Source organism: Onychostoma macrolepis, chromosome 13, assembly GCF_012432095.1.
Source record: "Onychostoma macrolepis isolate SWU-2019 chromosome 13, ASM1243209v1, whole genome shotgun sequence".
Lineage (NCBI taxonomy): Eukaryota > Metazoa > Chordata > Actinopteri > Cypriniformes > Cyprinidae > Onychostoma > Onychostoma macrolepis.
This window is the reverse complement of record NC_081167.1, coordinates 1783022-1809995: the sequence shown is the minus strand read 5'-3', so window position 1 is coordinate 1809995 and position 26974 is coordinate 1783022. Positions and strand designations below refer to the sequence as shown.

At 38.2% G+C, this 26974-nt stretch overlaps 1 protein-coding gene across 1 annotated transcript; it reads right to left on the bottom strand.

Annotated features, from left to right (window-relative positions):
• Positions 1-1415: 1415 nt before the first annotated feature.
• On the bottom strand, positions 1416-22970 carry LOC131552581 (filensin). Its single transcript, XM_058796440.1, has 8 exons — positions 22582-22970; positions 21576-21636; positions 20694-20789; positions 13158-13244; positions 6514-6627; positions 5143-5363; positions 4529-4620; positions 1416-2311 (listed from the first exon to the last, which is right to left on the bottom strand). Exons 1-8 carry the CDS (start codon positions 22968-22970, stop codon positions 1416-1418), a joined length of 1956 nt encoding a protein of 651 aa, XP_058652423.1.
• Between the last annotated feature and the right edge of the window lie 4004 nt (positions 22971-26974).

The following is a 26974-nucleotide window of genomic DNA, read 5'->3' as shown; positions in this document are numbered from 1 at the left end:
TCTGTAATCGGTGGATACTGATTGACATTAAAGTAATTGTTGCGAAAATACCGATGCAACACGTTTAGGTGACTGATATCACCCTTTAGTTTATTTCGCATAAAATAAAATGATTTACAGTAAACAAACGGTTTTAAAAATTAAATAAGACACAAACCTATACTTTACACCAAAAAAATGCAAGTTGACAGAACTTAGAACTACTCTCACCTGAAAAGGATGCAAAATATTCACGCTTATCACAACCGCTGGGTTGTTCCAACTGTCCTGTACCAGGAGCTACACAAAACTACCCAAACACACACAAAAAAATTGCAAAATAAAAGCAACTGATGCAAGCTGGCAATCACTTAAATTGGTCCACCAATGTGATTGCGCATATGCTCTGTTAACTTCCCCTCCTCTGATCACTTGCCGGATCGGTCACCTTGCTTTGTTCCAGGATTTCACAATTTACAAATTAAGCACTACAGATTACAACACACAGACAACACCAATTGAGATTTTTTGGTTTGATGTTTATTTGAGTCGCAGTTACACATCAAGACTGTGGTGGGCAATGCTGGTGTCTTAAATTGAACAAAATAGTAGCAAATAAAACTAAACATTTGCTTTGGTTTGACCTGAGGGTAAGGGCGAGAGAGGGTGATACTGTACATGTTAATTGGGGTGGCTGTATGGCTCTATTCCACAACCTAGGGAACTGCCTACCTAGGCAGCATTTTAAGGCATCATAGGTGTACTATCGATGATAAGGCTGTTCCAAAAGGTAGGCAGCTTTTGGTTCACTGCCTCCTACAATACTGAGACGTGGAAGAATTCTAAGGCAGCATTGCAAGTATCTTTTGCAGAGAAGGCAATCCCAGAGTAAGAATATCCATCCAAGATGGCAGACGAAGCAAGAGAAAATGCAGAATATAAAATATAAAACTGAAAATGTACCATTTGTATGCTCTCTGTTTTTATGATTATGAATTTATGAACATACTTTGTTAGTTTAGCAACATGGTAACACCAAACTCTTTTGAAACCATTTGTTGAACAGAGATTCTTCTGTGCACTTTGTAAGTAGCTCTAGGTAGAACGTTCCAAATCAATTGCTTAAGAAGTTCCGTTTCAGTAAGGATGGTGCCCTAGAAGGCTCACTAGGTTTTGGAATAGAGCCTGTCAATCCAATTAAAACTGGCAATTCATGTTTTCTGTGTTACCAAATTTATTTTTGTGTGAGGGGGGAATATGGGGTGTTTCATTTTTGGCTTCCCAAGTTTTCAGACAGTAAAGGCCAAAGGCAATGGTGCAGTGGTGCAAGAAGTTAACAGCGCAGCACTAGGAATCTCGTCAACAGCAGGCAGGAGGCAAAACTGGAGCAGGTCCGAGGCAGGAATGGATTGAACGTGCAGAATGTTTGAGTGGTTTCAAGAAGATCTATCGGCGTGTTTCTTTCTGCTGGTTTTCTCGATCATGGTCTCCACCACTGTGGTTGTCTCTTCATAGCCCTTCACTTTTTTGTCAGGTGAGAGCTTCTCCACTGACTCCACTACTTCTACCTTCTCGTAAGTCATGGAGTCAGGGGGGATGGAACTGGGCGATGGCATGGGTGGAGGGCCAAGATCGTCCGGGGTCTTGCCCTTGCCGCCACGTTGGGGTGAGGGCTGCCTGGGGCCTGGAGGAGGGCTGGGGCCTTTGTCGTCATGAGGGCCTGGCGGTGGACTGGGGCTCGGTTCCGGTTCTTTCATCTTTGGATGAGGCTCTCCACTTTTGGACTTTCCCCTCTCCCCATTTCCACCCTCCTTGTCTTTTCCCTTTTCTGGTCCTGAAGGTGTGGGTGTTGGTCCAGATGGGGGGCTCGGGACAGGTGAGGGTGTACCTCCCCAGTGCGGATCATAAGGCATCATGCCATCTTGGATTGTGACGTAGACGTGACTGGCAGAAGGGGTGGTTGAAAAGAAGCAGGGGTCCAGGTAGCTAGAGTCGCCCGTCACTAGTACGTAGCGTCCCTTGGTGAAGAAGTCAGCAATCGGCTCTGGTCTCCGTACCCGCCTCATGCGGTCGTGTATGATTTTACAGAGTGTGTCGAAGGCTTTGCTGATCTGGGCGCCATCAGGCACATCCTCACGAGGAACATGCTCCTCATTTCCCACCCCTTGCACCTCCATCAGTCTTTTCTCGTCCTCTTCAAATTCTTCTGCTGGCTTCTTCTCAAGTCCACTAACTCCTTTGGATGTGATTTCTTTCTTTTTAAATACTTTCTTAGCCAAGTACTTCTGACGAGGTTTTACACTGGTGATGTCTTGCATGACTTGGGTGATATCTAAAAAGCAGATAACAGACATGCTTTTAAAGAAATTTGGGCATAATCTTAGGGTCAGGCAAAAATTACTATGGTTGTGTTGTAAATAAAGAAAGTATTTCAGTAAATGCATATGTAAGACTTTCCAAAATATGCTCTGGCCAGGGCATGAAACATACTCTAAAAGAATTGTAGCTACACTTCATATTTTTGCAGCGTCAAAGCATGCATTGTATTCTCAGCTGCCTAAATGGGCAACTCTAGCAGGCATTCATGTAAACTTCTACAGCTAATTTTCGACAGATATTTGTAGTTAATTGAATTAGTTCTGTAGGTTTGTTACCACTGTGGCACAGAGTGCTCATAAGTATGCTCAATGTGTGGAAATTGTGCTTGCAATGCACTGATGAAATGTCATTTTCTGAAACTGGCTTTTGTAAGTCAAGGTCTCAGCCTCAGCTTTCACGCCCATGAACCGCCCACTCCCCTATCACTGAATGTCAGGCCCTGTCCCAAATGGCACACTTCATGTAAACTTGCAGTCTTTTGAACTTACAATGGCCACCATGTACGTATATCTATGAAGTTCACAAGACCATCCCTTATTAAAATTAACCATGGTTTTACTACAAATTAAACCAAAAAAAAACATGGTTACTATAGTTAGACCATGCTAACCACAAATTAACCATGGTTTTGCTACACTAACCATAGTTTAACCATGGTATTTGTAGTAAACCTGTGGTTATACAAATGGTAATCAATACGCCAAAAGAACCATGCAACTTCATCATTTAAGTGTTCAGAAGTGTGCTCGGGAGTGCCCCCTTTGTGGCTGGCTGCTGTGCGCCCTTGAGGTGCACTTCTGCCGAAACTGCAGTGAGGCAAGCTTGCAGCAGACTTCTACCCAACAGTCAAAGCAGCACTACATCACAACAGTGTGGACTCAGAGGAAAACTGCAAGGGTTTGGGGTACCATTTGGGACAAGGCCTCAGATGCATACGGCACACTAAACATAAGGCAGAACTCTGAATTAAACTGGCTGACTTGCAGGTGCTCCAGGAACCTACTGTACGGCAATCTTTACGGTCCAGCAGGAAACAAAAGCTGCGTTTACAAGTTCCAGGACTGCAGCAATGAGAGCTTCAAAGGAGCAACTAAATGCTGCATTTAAAAACATTTGTGAAGTTCACAGCTCAAACTCTTTAAAAGACATTAAAAATGTTTTGTTTGAGGTACTACATTTAAATTTAAAAGACGTGTTTACATTTACCCAAGTTATACTGGAAAAGGATAGGATTAAAATACTGGATTCCCAAGTAATTTAATTTTACGAGTCCTCTCACATCTATAATGGAAGATCAGGTGAAGTACCTCACTGTGAACTGAATATCTTCGGCATATGCAATAAACAAGAAAGTACTGACAGTCTATATAGCATGCCAGTCTATATTTTTTTTACCCTGCCTTATGGCAGCAGGCAACCGTCTGGCTACATTAGACCTTTACAGTGAACTAACAGGATGGAAATTGATATTAATGACATAGGGCAAATCTATACTTCATTACCAAAATGTACATAATGTACATTACCAAATGTACATTACCAAAAATGTAATTAGAGGAAGAAAACATATTAGAAACATATGGAATATTTCTAAATGAACTGGCTTCGTTATATATATATACAGTATATATATATATATATATATATATATATATATATATATTTCAGAACATTAAAAATAGCTCTGGGACATTGCAACATCTGATAAAGCCAAATTATTTCAGCCTTATTTACATTATTATGTTCACTTAGTTATTATTTAGGGAGGATGTGATGTTATAATCTATAAAGACTATAATTTAAGCCAATATAAAAAGACAGATGTACTAAACAAACCTAAACCATTTTCTTTCTTCTTAGGAAACGTTTTGTGGCTCTCAACAAACAGCAGTTACTCGCTATAGTTCCATGAGTGCAGACATAAAGGTCATAGTCATTTATCATTGTTATCAGGGCCAATACAAGGATCTTAAAGGCAATTGTATTATGTTTCTACATTCAAGTAGCTGGAGAGGGACTGAGCGAGACAGAGTGGGCATGATTGACAGCTGAGTGGGCGTAAATCTTCATTCTGGCCGGCAGCTGCTGGCTGCTGATTTGTTGCTTTTTAAGACTATCACAATGATGCAGTCATGTTACATAACACCCCACCCCCAGCCCAGACGCTCACCTTTTCCTTTCCTGGTCATTCTAGGACTATGGCTGTATTTGTAATCGGCTGTGAGCAAAGTAATGGGTGTCCCAATTATCGCTGAGTTCAATCTGTGACAGTAAGAGGGAGAAAAAAAAAACCCCGAAGCAGCCATATTAAAGAAAGATTTCAGAGAAAACAATGTCAAATATTATTAATGTAAAAAGCTTTTGTGTTAATGAATGATGTTGGAATACATTTATGCTTAAATATCGGTAAAGGATTTAATTACAGTAGATAAAGAAGAAAGTGTCCAGAAAAAACAAAACAAAAAAAAAAAAACAAGCTGGGTTTATTGGGTAAGACGACAATGTGGTTATACTGCCACTGTGTGGCAGCAAGAGTCCTAAACCAAATCAAAATGACATAATTTTAATACACACACACACACACACACACACACACACATATATATATATATATATATATATATATACACATACATTGTCCAGAACAGTGAAGATAAACAGGGAAACTTCATTGTCATTATAAAATAATGTCACAGTATTACACATAAATCACAGATATAATATATATATAGAGGCCACATATAAATTGTGGAGCATGACATACCACTCGTCCCATTGTCTCACCTGTTGTCTTCGTTCTCGATGATTCTCTTGTACCGCTCCAGCTCGTTCTCCAGAGAGGTCTGGTACATGGCCAGCTGTCGACAGTCGTTGGTGTATTTCTCCAGTGACCTCTCAGCCTCTTCGATCTTCTTCCTGAGGGTCTCGATTTGTTCGTTGTACAGCTGGGTCTCGTCGTCGTAGCTCTCTTGTGTGGTCCTGATGGTTTGTTCCAACACAGAGGTCTAGAAAAACAGATACATTATACATACATTATAAATACCATTACAGTTTCAATTAGCTGTTGAAATGTTAAAATATAATGGATGTATTGATCGAAGGTGTATTTTCAGCATCATTACTCCAGTCTTCAGTGTCACATGAGCTTCAGAAATCATTCTAATATGCTGATTTCCTGTTTCAAACTGTGGAAACTGATACGTTTTTTTTTTCAGGATTCTTTGATGAATAGAAAGTTCAAAAGAACAGTGTTTATCTGTAATAGAAATATTTTGTAACATATTATAAATGCTTTTACTGTCAGTTTTGATCAATATAACGGCACGTCCTCATATTGCCGAGTTAGACGTGTTCCTGGGTCAACATATTTTGTTGACCCTGGAACAACATTTTAATCCAAAAATATAATCTTAACCATATTCTTACACCTAAACCTAACCTTACCCATGAGTAATCCCTAAAATCAGAGGAACTGATAGATGAATTACACTGATGTACAGGCACCAAACACTGATTGTAATCCTAAACTCCTGATAAATTGGTTCTTGAAATCTGATTGGTTAATCACAGTGATGTTCCAGGGTCAACAAAGATGTTGACCCAGGAACACGTCGCACTCGGCAATATCAGGTTGTGCAATATAACGCATCCTTGAAGAATAAAAATATTAATCTCTTGAAATAATACTTACTGACTTATAAATGTACATAGTCTATATGTTTAACAATGTTTCTAACAGTGGACAATAGCATTGCATTTTTGTCACCTGTTACAGAGACAATTGTATTTATTTTATATTCAGTATATGTTAATAATTTCATATTGTCTGGCCTATAAGCCATTAGTAGTAATATGAACAAATCTTAATGTAACATTGTAAGAACATTTTTGGTTACTTTTATGTGTTGGGTCTCCATTTATTAGTTACAACCTGGGTAATGAAGCAAAACCAGCTTATTTGCTCTCAGCTATGTCTGAAAATGAAATCCAGGGTTTAAAATTCTGTCCATCATTAATTTGGTCATTTGGGTTTTGTATAACAGTCCACAGCATTGTGTCTCTGTCAGGTGCACGTCATGCTCAGAAGATTCTGAACTGCTGGTATTATTGATCTGTGTCTGAGTGTGAGAGATGATCCAGCTCTTGTTGGCTTACCTCGGTCTGCAGCCGCAGTTTCTGCGCCTGGAGCTGGCAGATGGCGCTCTTGTACTCCTCCACCTGTCTGCGCAGCGCTGGCATGCGACTCTGAGCGATCAGCCTCTCCTGATCCTGCGAGAAAAGAGCAGTTATGATCAAAGATCTGATCACACTCAGGTCGAACATGTTTCACTTTGACTCACGTCACTGTACACCTTTCAAATCAGGGCAATGACTTTTCTAAAAGGGCTGCGACGCTGAAGGTCAAACATGCCTGGAGTTATAAGAGAAGACATCCATATGCAAGACTAGGACTCAATTATCAATGTATTGATTAAAAATAAAAAGCTAAAAGGACAATGTTTTAAAACTGAGAAATAAAACTACATATTTAATTTTTGCATTTTACTTTACTGTTTATAAAAATATCTGTTATTCAATGTGATTGTTGTGCCATCAACTAACTAAAGTTCAAGTGTTACTACGCTAAAAACAGTCCAAGATAAATTAGACTCCATTTTTTCTGGCTCCATCTTTTAGGCTACTAAAATACAGAGATAGGCTAAATCACGAGTAGCCTGATAAACCTGCAGAATCCAGATTTAATTTTTCTTCTAAAGCTATCACAGTTTTATTGGCTAAGTGCTAGTAATTTTGAACAAACACCCAAAGATAAGTATTAATGCCCAAAGTATAATAAACTACATAAAATATAGTTTTAAAAATCGTTCTAACTGTAAGAGGATAGCGCAGTCCACACCATGGATTATAATGATAACGACACAGATGAACGATATTGTTGGAATCACTTGAAATCACCCCCAGCTGATTAATAATAAAATAATAATAACAAAAAAGCATTGATAACCAATCAGAATCTTTCCTGTTTTAACGAGATTAAGCATTTTAAAGCGGCAGTGACAAAACTGCAGCGTGCTTATAATCAACAGCATGTTATGATGTTGGTGTAGATGCTAATATAGTTATTATATTTCATAAATCACTCAAGACCATTTGTGCAACAGATGTGAATGAATGATATGAGTGAAAATTTATTTTTTTTTCTAAGCAGACTCGGACTTTCACCTGTCAGACTATGAAACGAGCAAAACAATTCCACAGACTTACGAAGAAAGAGGGATCGTTTGACTTGGGCCAGTGAGCAACCATTCATAAACCATAGCAGCCACACATCAACGCACTAAAAAACACTCAAACACCTTAGCAACCACATAGCAGGGCCTTGGCAACCCATTTTAGCAATGTGCTTTTGAGCTTCGCAAATGCATGCGCCACTCACACTTTCCTCAGAAAATTTCACCATGTGCACTGTGTATTCTTTATATACTGTAGTATATAATACAAGACAGTATAATTGTTTGGTTTGCTAGCATGTCTTTGATGGTTGCTAATACTGTACATGGTTGCTAGCAAAGGTCTCTACTAAATATCAGTGTTTTCCCTTGAGGTGTTCCAAAATCTACACGTTTGTGCTTTTTTTTTTTTTTTTTTTAGCTATTTTTAGCATATTTTAAGTAAATATTGCATAGCAAACAATTGTTCATTTAATTCCAGTGTATATGTTTACATCTCAGCTGCTGCAATTAAATTGTATTACATGTCATGTATTGGCTGTACATCTTGCTCATTAATTATATTGTATCGGCCCTTGAATATTTCCAGGGATAGGCAGTATTTCAGATGCATGTATTTAAAATACGTATATGATTTACAAAATAGTATTTTGTATTTTAAAGTCTTTGGGAAAAAATTAAATATAATTTTGTATTTTCAAAATACATAAAATATTTAGTGCCAGTCAACCTCTTTATCAGGGTGCTGATTTTGTGCATCAATTAGTTCAGACAAGCCCCCTCCCCTCACAAGACAGTGATTCAGCATTGCATAAGCAACTTTTTTGGAATAAGATAAGGAGAGGATGTCATGGTCAACTGTAGCTACTTGTTGATTGAAGTAAAAAAAAAAAAAAGTGCATCATTCAGATTTGCCTTCAGTTATCATGAAGGAATAAAATAGCACAGGAAAGGGTAAAAATAGCGTTAGCCAATCAGTTTTGTTAGTTAATCGGTTGATGTTTTTTAACTTGTCAAATGTTTTAAAGGGGTCATCGGATGCCCATTTTCCACAAGCTCATATGATTCTTTAGGGTCTTAATGAAAAGTCTATAACACCCCTCTCTTCCGTGGGGTGACGAGCCATTCTCATGTTTTCCCTTCAAAAACATACATAATCCACTGCGTCTTCAGCGGCTCAGATGTCGACAGTAAATGATGACTGCTATGTTCATTATTACATCCAACAACGAAACACCTCAATCGCTTAGAAGACATTCTTGTCAACCCCTGCTCCGGCGTCAAAACAATGGCGGACGGTTTACAGCTCATCAGGGCGTGTCTAAGGTAAAATGCCAGTGTCAATCAACAATCGTAGGAGGGGCCTGTATCTGTGTGACGTCACACAGACAAGAATCTGAGAACGGCTTGATTTTAGAAAGGGGTCATGATTTATCAATATTTAAAAAAAAAAACACTGGGTGGATTTTTATCATTATAGGTTGGTTGTGTACACACACTGCCAAGATACAGTTAATTTCAAACAACATGTAAAAGTGAATTTTGCATCCGATGACCCCTTTAAAGCATTACTGCATGTTAGGGCTGGGTGATATGACAATACATATCGTGGCGATGATATAAAGTGTGAATCGATTAAACTTTTTCTAAATCGTTTACGTAGATAAGCCTATCGGGGTAGGCAAAAATATCCATGCAGTTTATAGTGGGCAGGAATTATTGGAACGTTGGAGTGGAAAAAGAAGCACAGGCAAATGAGTGTGATTTACTTGATGCAGTTGCACTTGTTATAAGTGCAGTGTGCCACGAAAGGAAATTCAGATTTACACTCGCACATTAGCGCACAGCTCTAGTGTATTAATAAAGGCCTTCTGAAGCAAATCAATGCATTTGTGTAAGAAAAATATCCATATTTACAACTTTATAAACCCTAATCTCTAGCTTCCGCTAACTGTTGTACTGTGTTCACAAGAGAGTGGTATTCCAGTGGATGATTTGGAAAGTAGCTTGAGCTCCTGTGTGAATATGCTAGTCTCGTGAGAGACTCGGAGTCTCGTCTCCTCTTGGTTTATATAGAAATCCAAATCCTCATTTTGTACTTCTAATTTGTGGCCGGTGTTTGGTTTTGCTCTCTCCTCTGCGCTTCTGTGTTCATCGCTTCTCACTGGAGCTTGTGCTACGCCAACGTCATCCGCTGAAACGCCACTCTCTCGTGAACGGGCATATGACAATTAGCGGAAGCTAGAGATTATGGGTTAAAAGGTTTTAAATATGTATATTTTTCTTAAACACATCAGTTCACCTCAGAAGGCCTTTATTAACCCACTGGAGCCGTGTGGGACACTTTTTATGATGGATTTGTTCACATTTTTGGGCTTCAAAATCTCGACCCCCATTCAATGCCATTATAAAATTTGGAGGAGCCAGAGCATTTTTTAAAGCATTGATCAAATTCTTTTCTACGTTCGGACTGCCAAAAGTTGCGCAGACCGATCAGGAAATGAATTTTGTTCAAACAAATGTTGAAAACCTTGGGTATCACACATTGAATTTCGAGCGCGTACCATCCTGAAAGTCAGGGTGCCATAGAATGTTTTCATCAAAAGTTGAAGCCGATGTTAAGAAAGTACTGTCTAAGCTCTGGTAAAGAATGGGACGATGGAGTACTCCTAGTACTGCTCGCTGCTCGTGAAGCGACTCAAGAATCTCTAGGTTTTAGTCCTGCAGATTTAGTTTTTGGTCACAAAGTACGAGGTCTGTTGAAAGTATTGAAAGACGGGACGGCATCAGGAATAACTATAGCTCGAGGAGTTCTCCTTGTTTACTTGTCCCAAAGTTCGATGGTATGTTTCACTTCTGCACAGATTACCGGAAAGTACATTTTGTGACTGTACCAGATAGCTCTCCGCTTCCTAGGATGGAAGACTGTATAGATAATTTGGCTTCTGCTTGACTTTTTCAGAGGATACTGGCATGTACTGTTGACACCTCGAGCTGCGGAAATCTCAGCTTTTGTCACTCCATATAACTTCTTACAATACCGGGTTATGGCTTTCGAGCTTCGAAATGCTCCCGCAACTTTATAACGTCTTGTAAATATTGTCTTGTCAGGAATTCCAAATTGTAATGCTTACCTTGATGATCTCGTTATCTATTCTTCTAATTGGTCTGAGCATTTGGCTGTTCTTCCGACAGTTTTTGAAAGGTTAGCTAATGCTTCCCTAACAATCAATCTGACTAAGTGAATTTGGTAAAGCAACGATCACTTATTTGGGCAAACAGGTAGGTCAAGGTCAAGTTTGTCCTGTTAGTGCCAATGTGTCTGCTATTGTTGACTTTCTTGTCCCCACGACAAGATGAGAGTTGCGTCGGTTTTTGGGAATGGCTGGGTACTACAGAAGCTTCTGTTGAAATTTTTCAACTGTAGTACATCCCCTGACCAGTCTGCTAAGTCCAGCAAAGGCTTTTATCTGTACTGATGCGTGTCAATGTGTATTTGAAAGTGTAAAGCTGTTATTGACTAGTAAGCCTGTTCTTGCTCCCCTCCACTTTTCATGGGCATTTAAAATAGAGGTGGATGCTAGTGTCTTAGGCACTGGTGCTGTTCTTATTCAAGACGATGATGCTGGGTTCGATCATCCAATTTGTTACTTCTCTTGGAAATGTAATATAACTATGATTGTATTCATCTGAAAGAAGAAAATCATACACACCTAGGATGGCTTGAGGGTGAGTAAATCATGGGATAATTTTAATTTTGGGGTGAACTATCAGGCCCTTTCCACCGCTTGCCTTCTATGGTGGAATCAACTCACAGCTTCTGCTTTCTCTCATAGTTTAAGCGTTTTGTGCAGTTGAAGCCATGTTTGTACTTTCGCCTGGCTCGCCCCGAACCTGCTGACTGCACACGCTCCTCCCTAAACGGACAAGGCTTTTATACTTGATGTGCTCGCCGTTGTATAATTCTGTGAAACGACAGGGGGATAAATTGTTCTCCAAACCATCAGAAAGCAGTGGTGAGAGGAAAAAAGTTTGCAGAGTAGTTTGTCAAACAATCAATTTGTGACAAGTTTTTGTTTTTTTCTTTTGCATTCAGAATAGGTCCAGATTCAGCCTAAAGGGATACTTGCATTGGATGGCCAATTTCACATGTATTTTGTGTATTTTCAAAATACAAAATACTGTATTTGTATTTAAATACATTTTTCCACACAGTATTTTGTATTTTTATTTTAAATACATTTTCATGTATTTATGCCCATCTCATATCTGCTGACTTCTAATAGTTACTGCTGCAAAGTTTGCTCTGCTTCACTTAAAGGTGTCATGAACTGAGAAACCAAAATTCCCTTGATCTTTTGACATATAAGAGGACATTGTGCTATAAAAAGATCTCAAATCTCTCTCGTTAGTCTAAAAACAGCTTATATTGAAGCCAGTGTGCAAAAACGACAGCTTGTGGAATGTGCCACTCTATGATGTAATAGTGTGGATAAGCATCGCCTCCCCACAGATCACTGCCTGTTCAACCCCGCCCACCGATTCTACATTGCTGCCTGTTTAGCCCCGCCCACTGATTCGCACATGTAGTGTTTATGAGAGAGGCAAATGCAAGTTTACACAGAAACCAAACGATAACGAAGCTCCGACAACAAGACGCTGTTCAGTGCCAAACTGTGGAAAAACAGTCTTTGCCTTCCTTCTGATCCCAACATTAGGAAAGAGTGGATGAACTTTATTTTTAATGAAGATCCACACCGCATCAGTAAGAACTTGGTCCTTTGTTCACTTCACTTTACCGCGGATTCGTTTACAAACAAGGCACAATTAGATACGGGACTGAAATGATGCTGTGCGACTATATTGGATCCGACAGTAATGTCGCAACACACAAGTGTGAGTAACTGTTGTCATTACATGCTCGCTATTGCTTTGTCTATTAATCAGATCGTTTGATATTTACTTAGTATTTTGCATTTTTTACCTAAATCACAGCAGCGTCCATCTGTGAAGTATGTAGGCTGTCAAACATACACAACTATTAGCCAATCACAGCAGTGGGCGTTTACTTCCATGTCTACAATCCTCCACGCCTATCCAAACAGAGCGTTCTGATGAGGGGGGTTAAAAATAGGTCAGAAAATAGCCTATTACTTCTAAATTATAATATTTTTTATGCAAAAATCTTGATAACATTATAAGTGGTCAGTGCAAAAAAAAAAAAAAACGTGCTAAAAAAAACAGTACAAAATAAAAAACAAAGGCAGTTCATGACCCCTTTAAAATATGAACAAACGCAAAAAGCAAAGCATACATGAACGCAGTGATCTTTCCTCCAGGTCCCTGCAGTACAGACGTGAGACATGCACTCATACAGTGAGCCTGTGAGGAAGCGTGTGAGAAGCAGGAAGATAAAGGGTGTCATCACTCAGGGAGACTGATCACTCGGGGCACATTCAGAGCACTGCGCTAATTTCACTGGCACCGCCGCCGCACAATTCTTATTGCATGTGACACCCGAAGAGTCGGCAAGGGCCCGAGGCGCTGTGAGCCACAAGGTCACCCTACCTCTGAGATGGACGTGCTCGCCATGAGGGGAATAGTCTGGTTGATCTGGTGCAGGATGTTTAGATACGTCTGGATTTCGGCGAGGTTCTGTGGAGAAAACAAACACAAGAGACAGGAATCAATGTAGGTGGAGATGATGAGTGCCGGAGACTGTTGAAAGGTCAATTTCATTACAGAGGAGACCTGCACACCAGGAGTTTACAAGGATGCTTTCCTTGCTTCACTGCGATTGTGAGCAATAAAAAGTAAAATGTTGTGTTCTAATAGATGGTTATATATAGATAAGAAATGATACTAGATCAGCGGTTCTGTCCTGACAGGATCTCAAAACCAGTTGAGAACGACTGTGGTTGATCTTTTATTAAAAATAAATTACTTCACCTTTCTAAGCCCTTTAATCATCTGCAGGTGATTAATATATGAAGTCAAGTTCACACAGGTGTCCACACCACAGGAACTCCTAAACATATCATTCACTGGGGTACAAGCATTGTACAAAAACGTATGAATAAGATTGTACCAATTCAAACAAATTAGCCACTAATTTAACCAAAACGTGAAACAGCTACAGAAATAGCCATGAGATTGTGGTGGGAAAAACATATGATATTCACTGTGTAGGGGAGAGCAGGCAAAGCTTAATGCTTTTTGACTTTCTACGTTTTTGTAAATCCACATGGAGTTCAGATTACAGTTTTTTATCCACAATACTACCAATATGTCACTTTGTTTCATAATTAGAGTGTGGGCCTATATGTTTTTCTTAATTTATCCCAAAAGAATGGAAGTGAAATGTGAAAACATGCCATAGGTGGGGTACATTGTAACATCTGAGGGGCACGTAACATGACCACATGACAGCTCCAAATGTTATCTGGTCTAATGAAAAAAAATATATATACAAGACAAACCAAAATATTGTGTCTATAAAATAAAATGATTAACTTTTTCAAATAAAATTATGTTTTTTTTTTTTTTTTAAGAATTAAAAACAATCTAATTTTGGAGTTTGACAATGAACACATTGCAACCATGCTTAAAACGGCCCTGATCACAACACACAGCTATACAGTGTGGGCAAATAGATGAAGAAACACATTCAGAAAAAGAGATGAACACACACTCCCCTCCCTCCACACACAGCTCTCACAGAACACGAGACACATACACCAGCCAAAATGCTTTACATTTCTTGAAATAATAATTTCTGAACATTAAACACTGACTGTCAGTCTTTATTCACCTGTTTCTCGTGGTTTCTCACTAAGATTCATAAAATTAATTAGTGTAAATGACATTGCAAATGTCATAGATTAGCATAGTTTAATAACAGCGGGGCACATTGTAACGCAGTGTTATAACGTTCCTCATCTGCACAAGGAATTTAAAACCGGTTAGTGTCTTCTGCTAGTTAGTGAAGCATTAAAAAACTGATCTAAACTGATTTTAAATGAATACTAAAAATTTAGATAATTGAGATTTTTACTTCAGTCAGAAATTTACTTTTTCTATGGTTAAATAAATGTTCTGTGATATCTTCAAAAGATTTTTGAATTTTGGTGCACTTTATTTCTCTATATAGTATTGATATTGCAACTAGTAAATACTGTAAATTTTGCTATTCTAGCATGTGTGGAAATATTTAAACCACATGTATTACAACTAACACTGCGTTACTTTGTGCCCCGTGCTCCCCTAAAAACCTGGTCCAACTGAGATTTGGCTTGATTAAGACTGATTAAATTAATTATTATTTTTAATATTCTAATTATATTCTTAATAACAACAAACAAACAAACAAACAAACAAACAAACAAAAACACTAGCTTCTCTAATCTTTTTGTATTCTATCTATTTGTTTTCTTTTTATTTATTATACAATTAACAAAAGCAAAAAAGGCATCTAACACTAGCTTGCTCTATTCTTTTTCAATTCTATCTGTTTTCTTTTTATTTATTATATAAAAAAAACCTTGCTACGTGTGTGTTAAGCGAACTGAGACTTGTTATAGCACTTGCATATAATTGCTCTTATGTTGATTTTGATTGCTTCCATTGTCCTCATTTGTAAGTCGCTTTGGATAAAAGCATCTGCTAAATGACTAAATGTAAATGTAAATGAAACTTTCTAAAATAGCCTACCACTTACATACAGTACATACAGAAAGACCTCCAGTTTTGTGGATATTCACACAAAGACCTGTCACTAATCAGCTGGCTATAATTACACAGCAAATTGCGAGTCTACACAGCATTCAAACACTAGATTTACAAAAATTCACACAAAAAATTTGTGTGCGTGTGAGTGTGTGTGCGTGTGTGTGTTTTCTTAACATTTCAGCACTGCATGAACTACTGACGAACACTTTAATTTATAATTTTATAACCATTCAGTGTGTTATTTACAATGTCCTTGGAAGGCTTTTGTCTTTCAAACACATAAAAAAAAAAAAAAAAAAATATATATATATATATATATATATATATATATATATTGAAATTATTTAATTATTGCAAACAAATAAAATATTTAATCTTCTTTAGTAAAAGTTTTTTTTTTTTTTTAATTCAAGAATCCCAGTTTTGAAAACCTTGATGTAATATACTTTTTAATGCAATTCATGTTGTTGGTAACAATGAATGGAATATATTTTCTTACTCTTTGCATTATTATATTACTATCTTTGTGGTACACAATTGTCTTATTTGAACCAACGTGATAAATGAGTTATGCCAAAAGTAATCTAAAAGCAATCAAAAAAGTAGTCTGATTATATTACCTAAAATCTTTAATGTAATGGATTATGTCACTAACTGATCTTTTTTGCGTATGATTAAAGTTGACTATTTTGCAGTGGATTAGTTTGAACGTTCAGATCAGAAGTAGTTGTCATCGGGAATGCAACGCACATATAACGGCACACAAAGCTTGCAATATTGTCAGGATCTGCATCCAAACACAGTGGCACATTTCACTCACTCTTGCCTCATATACGTAATATTCATGCGCTGTAAACAGTGATTGATTAACCGAGCCAGCGCCTTTAGACAGTATATGCATGACTGCGTAAAAAGCATCTGTTCTCTCAAGCGCCTCATGAGATGTCATGGTAGACGTGAGCAGAGAAACAGCTTCAGTTTTCTGTCGTCTCTTTCCGAGAGGCTTACAGCACATCAATACTACTGCAACAGATAGATAAACTGGATATTACAGTTTTTCTCGATTGCTTAAACACATTTCTTGAAATGATGCTTCTTTTTTGCAAAACTCTAAACACAAATCCATAACTTCTAAATAATTCCCCAAACTTCCTATATTATCCTATATATTCAGGTCAGAATGAAGCTCTCCACTCAAAACAACACAATCTTGCTGAAAAACCAAACTTTGCTCTCAGACATGATACACAAACACTCAAAAACACACACACACTACAACACACTCTTACACACTGATGAGATAAACTCAAATCAATGCTACAAAAAACGGTAATAAGTGTTGCTTGTGGTACTCCCCGTGTGTTTTATTCCTTAATTTAATGTACTGTAGAGTACAGTACAATATAGCAAATAACAACAAAACTAATAATTGTGCCCCAGTATCCCGTCTTTGGTCTGGGACAGATCAAAGAACCTCGTCAACATCACAACATCACACACTGACCCTGGCCAGACACCGGGGGTAAAATCCTCTTGCCAATAAACATATCAGTGCCATCAGAATGAAAAGTCCTTGTGTCATTGTTCACAAACAAGATAGTCAAAATGCTTAGTCATGTTGTCAATATAACACTGCACTCTGTTAGTATTACCTGATGTAAACTATGACAACAGTTTGGATGACAGTTACTGTACTGAAATGCAGAAGCCTGCACTTCTTATGTATGCCATATATCCATTTCAAAAGTATACATTTACACATTGCTGTATGTGAGATATTGATTGAAAAAGACTGGATATGATTCACAGTTACACTTTTACTAGTGGTCTGACAACAAAAAAAAAAAAAATTACAAATTACAATGTCATCGTGAAATAGAAAAGAAAAAGAAATATGGGCACAAAGGCGAAAATAAAAATAAGAAAGTCCACTGTCAGAATTTGTAACTCTTGTGTTGTCCTCTGTCTATATATGCTTTCAATTGAAGGTTCATGAGATGTATTTCAGAGAACTGGTTTGTCATTGAGTGATCTACTGTATATTCTCTTCATTAGTGAAAGTCAAGATTCACTTGAACAATTCATGGCAAATTTATAAAAAGTCTAATAAAAATGTGTAGAAAATATGCTTGAAAGTTTATGACAACTATCAACCATTTTGCATCTACCGTAATGACTTATATGTACTAATGACTAGATGTTTTGCGGGGTAAGACTATAGCACAGAGAACTATATACCGGTAATACATTTCCAGCAACATGACATTAGTAACTGATGATGTAGGAAACCACAGACAAATGTACATAATCAATTGCATGAATGTACCAAAGCAATCACAACTTGTTCAGAAGAACGAGAAGCTTTTTATGATGTGACTAGATGATGTGGAGGTTGAACAAGTAGTTTTGAGAATGTCATTTCTGATCTGAGAAATACACCAAAGCCACTGAGAAAACTGTAAGCCGACTTTGGGCCAAATTGGTGTGTAACCAAACTTTGCAGACTTGAGTGAACAATATTGAATGCTTTATTTAAAATATTATAATTACAATATTTGTGTGCAGAGTTTTGCAGTAACAATTCACCAAATCTGACTCATGTGTCAAAGCAGAGGAATGGTGTTTATAGTTTAGGGAAATGGGTGTGCTTTTAAAAAAAATGGCGTTATAGTTTTGAAATTTTAGTTTAAAAGCCTGGTTTTAGTGTTTTAGCAATAGAGAAAAACTGTAACAACACCGATGACTACAGATCTGAACAGTCTGCTTAAAAAGCAAATTAAAGACCCCATCAGTGTTGTCATCATCTAGTAGCTTTTTGTGGCTTTTAGTCTCTTTAAGCATTGAAGCTTAGATAGTGTAGTAAAGTTTAAGTAGAAAAGATAAAACACAGACTTTACAGTATTTTGCAGTACTTCCAACTAGCATTAGCACTGCTATGTTCCTCCCAAACTTCTGGTTTCAATCCGATTGTTAACCTGTAACGTAAGGAATGCTACATTTCTCCCAATCCGATGAAGAAACAAACTAATCTACATCTTGGATTGCCTGAGGGGTAAGCTTTTTTATTTTTTTTTTATGTGAACTACAGTACTCTTTAAGTGTGTCTTAAGTGTCTAAATATTTTATTTCGGGCCATTGGAAAGCATTAGTGGCAAATATGTTATTGTTCCTACTGAATTATGCTTTTATATTAAACAGTAATACCAGTACGATATCAATCCCTGCTAAAAATGTAAATGCCAAAGCAATATTATGGCTGCTGTGTCATATATCTGTGTTTGTGTTGGAGAGTGTGTTTTTGTGCTTCTGGCTGCTGTTCTAGCTTCTGAAATAATGCACATGTTGATGAGAAACTTCTGGCATTTCACATTTGGCTGAATGTGATGTACAGCAGTGCTGATTAAACATAATGCAGGAGCACACAATGGCCTGTCACCGTACGGCACAGAAAAACACTGCTGACATCACATTTAAAAGATGGTCCAGTGCCAAATTCTGTCATCTGGGTGAACAAATGTAAGCTCAGCACAAAAACACAACTCTCAACCACATCCATAATACACTGTTTTTCTGAGAATATATGAGAAAATTAGGAATATGAGGATATTCAATGAGAAAACAAAGGGTCCCACTTTTTTTAAACTAACTAATAACTATGACTTCTGCCTCAATAAACTCCTAATTTGCTGTTTATTCATAGTTAGTTGTTAAGTTTAGGTTTAGGGTAGGATTAAGGGATGTAGAATATGGTCATGCAGGATAAGGCATTAATATGCGCTTTGTAAGTACTAATACACGGCCGATATGCTACACTGTAAAAAAAAAAAAGTTGAGCGAACTTAAACAAAAATTTTTTACCAGCTTCAGCAGATTTTTGAGTTTGCTCAACTCATTTTTGCGGGAGATTCTCAAATGTTTGTTGTATAAACTTAAAACGACAAGTTGAGAAAACTCAAAAATCTGCTGAAGCTGGTTGCCTTAAAATTTTAAGTTGGCTCAACTTTTTTTTTTACAGTGTAGTAATCAGTGGTGAATAAAGTACTTGAAAGCCACACTTGAGTAAAAGTACCCTACAGATATTTTACCAGAAAATGACCTTGGTAGAAGTTGATGTCATCTTTTAGAATATTACTTGAATAAAAGTATTGAAGTATGTGATATTTATTGTACTTAAGTATGAAAAGCATTTTTTTTTATTTATTTTTTTTATATTAAACGTACTTAAGTATTGAAAGTAAAAGTACAAGTAAATGCAAAATGGAAAAGGAGCAAATAAAGTTACAAAATGTTACAAATGCATAAATGTTTTTTTTAAATAAATAATTTAAAACATGAAAAAAAATTGTCGAAATGTGAAATTAAACTGCTAGGTGGCAGCAAGTGACTGTTAATGAGTGAGTCACTGAATCATTCATTCAACCAGTTCGTTCAAAATGCTGATTCATTCAATAAGTAAAGACCGTCCGTTGTCGATTTTCATTGGCAAAATTGAGCAAAAACAGGCAATATTGTGTCTAAAATGTAAGTCGCTTAATGCCAACTTTATTAAAGTTGCATAAAATGATTACTACATTTGTTATCATGTTGATATGTGGAGAAAAAACGTCGCTCTTCATGTGATATAGATTACCTATATTAAATTATATAAATAGAATAAAAAATATACAGAGGCATTTTTACCATCTACAATTTAGAATGCCTTGAATTTTAAGTGTTCTTTGTGTTCTTCCGACTTTATTTTGTAGTGAGTAATTAATATGCTTTGGGGAAATGTATCAGAGTAAAAGTATACATTTTAATTAGGAAATGTAGCTACTGGAGTAAAAGTGAAAGTTGAGAGAAATATAAAAACTCAAGTACAGCTACTCCCAAAAAATACTTGTAATGAAGAATTATTACTTTGTTACATTACACCACTGCTAGTAATATGCATGCTAATAAGCAACTACTGTAGTTAAAAGTGAGAACTGGTCCCTGAAACTAAAGTGTTACTAAAAATGGAACCAGGTGGTAAAAAATAAATAAATAAATGAATGAATGAATATATTTGGATTAACTGCTGTGATTAACTGTTAGCAATGAGAACTAAACATGCAGTAAAAGTTAAACAGGGCCATTCTTTTACTTCAAGCTGACTCTAAGTTTTCAAGGGAGATGGTGTGATTTTTTTTTGTGAAAGTGTAATTGCTGTTCTACACGAGAAACATCCACAAGTGTACGCTTTAAAACATCATTTGTTTCAAATGCTTTTAGTAAGTGGATTTACCATGGTTTGCCATTCAGTGTACACTTCTGCTACCAGATGACAATTTCACAGAAGAGCTTTCAAGAAGCTACTCAAAAAGATAGAAAATAGGAGTTGTGTTCGCCTCCTACCTTTTTGTGCCTCTCTTTGATGGCATTGACGTCATCTTGCAGGAACTGCAGCTGGATTTGATACTCAAGGTTTTTCAATAGAACCGTGTCGGCTTCCTGTAAACACAAGACCAAATGAACAATCGTGTTGCTGCGAGAGACTTTCTCTGGAAAAATGAACAGCGGTGGTGCATTTTCCTTTCTCAGACTCCCGTTAGCCCTGTTACATTGCACTCAAGCAGATAAACAGTAGTGGATTTTTAAAGCAATGAAGCACTCCATGGTACGCATTAGAGACTTCACCATATGTAAGGGTTGATCTTAAACCAGAAACATACAGTTCGTGACTCAAACACAGATGCCTGCCAGCAACATACGTGTTCATGCATTTGTGATCACGCTAGCAATCCCCAAAACTCAAGGGAGTGACCTTTAAATATCTGTGCTAATAAAATGTGTTATTATCTGGGTAGCTACCAGTTTCACTTACTTGCTCAAAACGTTACAGTAGTTTGTACTGAGTTTGTAAAACATTACAGCTTGAAAACAACAAAAGACTGAAGATGACATTTTTAAACAAATGTCTGCCTCTTTTGTTTTTCTGAGAATGCATAGTGTTACAAAACAAACTGTACTAACACACAGATTTAAGTTTAGGAATAGCTAAAATCATTTGAATTTGAAAGGACTTGCATAGAGTACAGTATGTTTCTGGCAAAAGTAGTAGCTTAAAGTACAAAAGGCCTAGAGTAGCTTACAGTATTGCATTCATAAAAAAATGATAAGTCCTTGAGTCTGTGTTATGTTGATTTTATGTTACTAAAAAGCATAATCTCTTGTGGATTATTGCTTTATAATCGTCTGAGAAATTGCAGGTCAGAGAACTGCACAGTTTATTTGTACCTTATTGAGCTGTTCCAGTGTGTGCCGCAGCTGCTCTTGATATTCACATTCATTTCTGTATCTGTGGACAACAGAGAGTGTTTCAGAGAGCTCATCATGTATGCTCAAGGTTTTCATTTCAAGGCTCTTTCTAAACATCAGGTATAAGGAGCATTATTGATCTGCTCTATGTCGCTTCGATCAGTGGAGTCTGCTGTAAATTTCTTTTGACCATAGTTCAGTGGTTTCTTGGGTGTTTTAAAACATCTAAACTCAATTATAAATTATAACTCAATTTTGAGTTGATATTGTGTTCAATTCAATAGAGAGATTAAATTGTGAGTTTATAACTCAAGAGATGTAAACTATTAATTGTATCAAGAAAAGACTGAATTGTGAGACAAAAAAATACAATTATAAAAACATGCTACTTAAAGCCCACCGTCCATTTCTTGATGAGCTGATGCATATTACACATAAACTTTAAGTCCTCTGGCTGACTGACTTTACATAACTTCAGCTTTTTAATTGGAAAGTTTTCTCAATGCCTGTAAGACTAAAGTTTTCTCACTGCATCACCGAGCACCTTTGAGGAAGAACTAATTACAGGATTTGCCAAAGTTTGCCAGGTTAGTGGTATCAAATCGTAGAAATTCAGAGTTTTAAGAAAATTAGCAGCATGTAAACTACCACAAGCAGAAAAGTTTTACATTCTATGTCAGTTGTCTGTGAAATCAGCTGCATTTTTGCTGTATCAGCTTTTTTTTTTCTCTCTTTTTTTTTCTTCTGTTGCCTGTTAATATGTTATAATCTACTTCAGGTAAACCAGCCCCTAAATGGTACTTCTTTACATCTTTCTTCCTGTTTAAATAGATGCTTTAATATTGTCTGCTGTAATTAAATGTTCTAGTGTTTAATCTATTTAATGACACGATGGCTATATGTTTGCATTATTTAGGCCACCCTGCTCTCTGGTTAAGACGTTAGCAATTAACCTCAACCTCATACTTCTGTGGCATTGTCTAACCTGCTGTTGTACTCATCCAGCATGCGTTCTGCATCTTTGAGCTCCCTCTCCAGCTTGGCTCGGTCCGACAACAGCTCCCGGATGCGCTGTCTGTTGGCGCTGATCTGCTCGCTGAATGCCTCCTCCAGCCCTGGTGCCTCCTCCATGCGCTGAAGAGTCTCCAGCTGTTTGCGGAACACAGCGTTGCGCTGCTCCAGCACTCGCGCTCGGTTGATGTAACGCGCGAGGCGGCTGTTCAGCTCCTGGAGGCTCTCCCAGCCCTGGACGGACGCTGTCGAGGGCCCGCCGGCCGGAGCCAACTCTGTTTCTGGGCTGCTGGGCTCCTCGTAGACATCGGAGCGCTCGTACTTCTGCTTGCGCACCTCACGCAGGTAGCTGGTCTTGAACATACTGTGTGCGCGATGGTTTCCACCTCTACAATCTTTGGCTTAGTGCTTTAGTGCCCCTCAGCACCTTTAGTGTGTGAAAACTGGGGTGCTCACCCTCTGCTGTCTCATGCTAGACTAAACTCTGCCCGCTCAGGCCTCGGGGAAAAATTGCTAAAAAACTTTTCATCCTGGTGTTTCACATGGTGTCCTCGATGGATTCTTCCAGTGGAGTCCCGCACAAGGCCACCATTGTCGAGGGCTTTGCCGTGTTGAATGATCTTTTGAGATCTGCTTTTTCCAGCTCAGCAGCTCTGCGATCACAATGATGCGCTTCCACGGCCTTCTGTTCGACAATGAAAAATTGCAGGGCCTGCTGTTTCAGAGCACATGAAACAACAGCAACTTCTCGACTGCAGTCTGGCAATGCCATACGCAGTCCCAAAACTACTGTTAAATACATCCACTGATGCACCTACTGATAAACCTCTTTATATTGCTATCATGGAATGTCACTTTCTGTGCTTGGAAATAGGATTGTAATTCTACGCAAAAATGGTTTTATTTTAAGAAATCTGTACAGTCTTACTTTTTTATTAGGTGGCCTTTACTACTATGTACTAACATTAGACTGGATTTATATGTTGTTCTGGAAAATTTGTTGCTAATGGATTGAGGTATGGTTAGGTTTACTAGTAACGGTAGGGTAATGATAGGATTATAAGGGTTACGGGGTAAGGTTTGGGTTACAGTTAGGTGTTAATTAAATGCAAGCAATTTAAATATAATTGCAGTGTTAATAACAATTATATTGTATCCAAAATTAAGGCCACCTAAAATGAAGTGTGACCAACAGGTTTAGTGATGTGTTAAAAATGATCATAAGACAGCATTTTTCAGGTCTTTTCTGATGTTAAAGGGTCAAGTGAGCAACAGAAAGTAAACTTCATGGAAGTTGTAAGCTCTAAAAGTGTTAAAGTAATGGGTAAAGGATTATTCTTAAACGTCCTTGCCCATGGTAAAATCGAGTTAAAACACAGTCTCTGTGGTTTATTGCTTTATTAAAATGGCATCAGCAAAAAATAAAGACATCAATGGTCAACTAGAAAAACAAAGTTTATCAAGGTTTTTGCTTGACAAGGTCTTGACTGAATGTTTCTAATCTGAAGGTCAGCTTTATGTTCCTTTATATGGTTTGAAGAGGAGTTTCAAGCCTGAAGGATATAAAGTCAACTCTCTGCACTATTAATACTTGTGCAGTTTTAAAAGTGATTTTGAAGTTTGAATGGATGTACAGGTAGGCCTTGCTATGTAAGTAGTTACTACATTTATCTGGAGTGCATTATGAAAAAGAATCTGTGTGTTATATTTTGTAGAGTAGAATTTTGTAGAATTGAATTACAGAGCTACATTTATTTATGTAGTTCCCGCCAGTTACTGACTGACATTTTTAAAACTTTAAAAGCAGTTATCTATATTGTTGATGCCATCAGAAATTATCAGACCTAATTTCAACTATGAACAAAGCATTGCAATTATTTAATATTTATTTTAGATAGAAGCTCAGTTTATGATAAAAAAATAAATCCATCCATCCATTCTCCAAAACACTTGCCATAGGGTCTATCCCAGCATCTCAGGCCATATGCAGGAAAACAGAACAGGCCATCCCAGACTCACACACACTCCCTCCTTTATGCAATTTATTGTCTAACTGGCAATTTAATACATGGACTTTGGGAGTAACAAGAGCACCTGAAAGAATGCACAACATGTAAACTCCACACACAAAGCCATCATGGAGTATTTATTTTTTTTTCATTTTAGTGATTATCAGCTTAATTTATGGTTTATAATATATTAATATTATGAAAGAAATTATTATTATATAATACTGTAATAACAATTGTATGATCTGAACAAATACAGTGCTAGAATCATTCTGAACTTTCTCTGTCTAGCCCAGTGTATTTATGGCCACTGTTTACGGATTAAACATATTTTCAAATGCAATTTATTCCTGTGATGCAAAGATGAATTTTCCGCAGCCAATAGTCCACGGTGAAGCTGAAAGGGACGAACCAAAGGGACGACCAACTGAAGTGGACACCCAGGCAGAGCTGAAGACCCAGGGTGATGCCAATGGTCTGGAGGGCCAAGGCAGAGCTGAGGCGGAGCCAGTTGCGATACAGAGGTTCAGGTTCAGAGTGAGGACAGTGTTGGAGTTGGAGGAAAGGAGGAGCCCGGTGGAGCCAAAGCAGTGGAGGTATGAGGTACAGCTTAAAGCCTGGAAGACTGTGGTTGAACCAGGGTAATGCCTGACCAAGGTAGAGCCTGAGGCAAGGGAGCCTGGCAGAGCCACAGAGCGGATGAGGAAGAGAGGAGCCAAGGTGGAGCCAAATGGGTTAACAGGCTGAGGTGGAGTCCTGGACTTGTAGGCCTGAGGTAGAGAGGAGAATCCGACGTGTAGGCCAGGGATGGGCAAACTCTGGAGGGCCACTGTGCTCAGAGTTTAACTCCAACCCTGATAAAACTCACATGCTTGTAGTTTTCTAGTAATCCTGAAGACAGTGATTAGCTGGAGTAGCTGCGGACTGGGCTGCTCGGAGGTGGAGCTGGGGAGGGGTAGAGCCAAGGAGCTAGATGGAGCCAGCGGAGACAAAGGAGCTTGGAGATTAGGTGGGACCAGCGGAGCAGGAAGGGCCAGGAAACAGTCCAATAAACCAGGGTGGGACTTGCTCTCCAGGATGTCGAGCTGGATTAGTACTTCTTCCAGGACAGACATGGAGGCTTAGCCTGGTAATACCAAACTCTGCTACATCGCTTTGCTTCGTAGACAGAGTCTGGGAGGGCATAATTGACAAGCGTTTTCTTTCTCATGGGCAGGCGCTTGTCTGAAGTTTAAAATCATTGGTGTACCTCTAAGCCAATCACATAACGGTTGGTTATGACGTATGTTATTCGGCAACTCAGCCGCCTCGAACTTCCGCTGTAAACACAGGTATGCGGCGAAAACAAAACCATTGAGCGAAATACCGGAGTGAAGATGGCTGAGAACGACTTTTGCAGATTATGTGAAGTAAATATACGCATCCACAATTATTGCCTTGCCGAACTTTGGCCTCCCCAGTTTCTCTCTGACGATCGGTAACAGATGATAAATAAAACTTTTCCCAAAACCTGTCGGGAGTAGGGCCACAACATCACCTCCATTCAAAATGTGAACCAAACACTCTTCTTGTTTGGGCTTCAGCCGGGAATATTCTCCACAACAGAGCGAATAGCATCCCGTGTCTCCATGTCCGCTGTCGTTTTAGATTTCCCTCACCTAAACTACAATCTTAAATTCGGCGCTTAGCGTCTACGTCACGGCTCTCAGCCCGCCCTCTGTTCGTTGGTTGGCCCGGCTGCTGCGAAGCCAGAGATAAACCGGGAGACGGTCTGCTATATCAGACTGAGTACAGAAGCGAAATGAAATTGAGCGGAAGTACGAAGTCTGACATAGTCAGGCTAATGGCTTTGGGATGAATGGAGTTTCAGGATCTAGCTCCACGGTGGAACTTTTCACAGGCAGATGGTCCTTGGCACACATGGGCTCTAGCTCTGGATCCATGGCCGGCGTTGGCTCAGGCTCTAGGTCTATGATTGGCATGACTGTGTTTCTTGTGATCATTCTGGGTGAGGAGGAGGAGACAGATGGCTGCTAGATCCATTTTTCATTTCTGGGTCCACTGTTCTGCTACAGCTAGGCAGGCAAGGAGAAGTGAGGAGGCTCTATTAGCAACTTTCCTTTTAATAAACAAACAAAACAAAACTAAACATGCAGGAAATGAACCAGGAACGAATGAAACTGATAGCATATAAATACACAGGTAAATGATAAACTCAGCAAGACACCTGTGATACTAATTAGCAAACATTTGAAACAAACTAGCAAAGGAAACTCAGGAATTAAAAACAAGATCAGAAACCAAAACAGAATGTGACACACAGGAATAAATTACATTTTAAAATATATTACAATATAA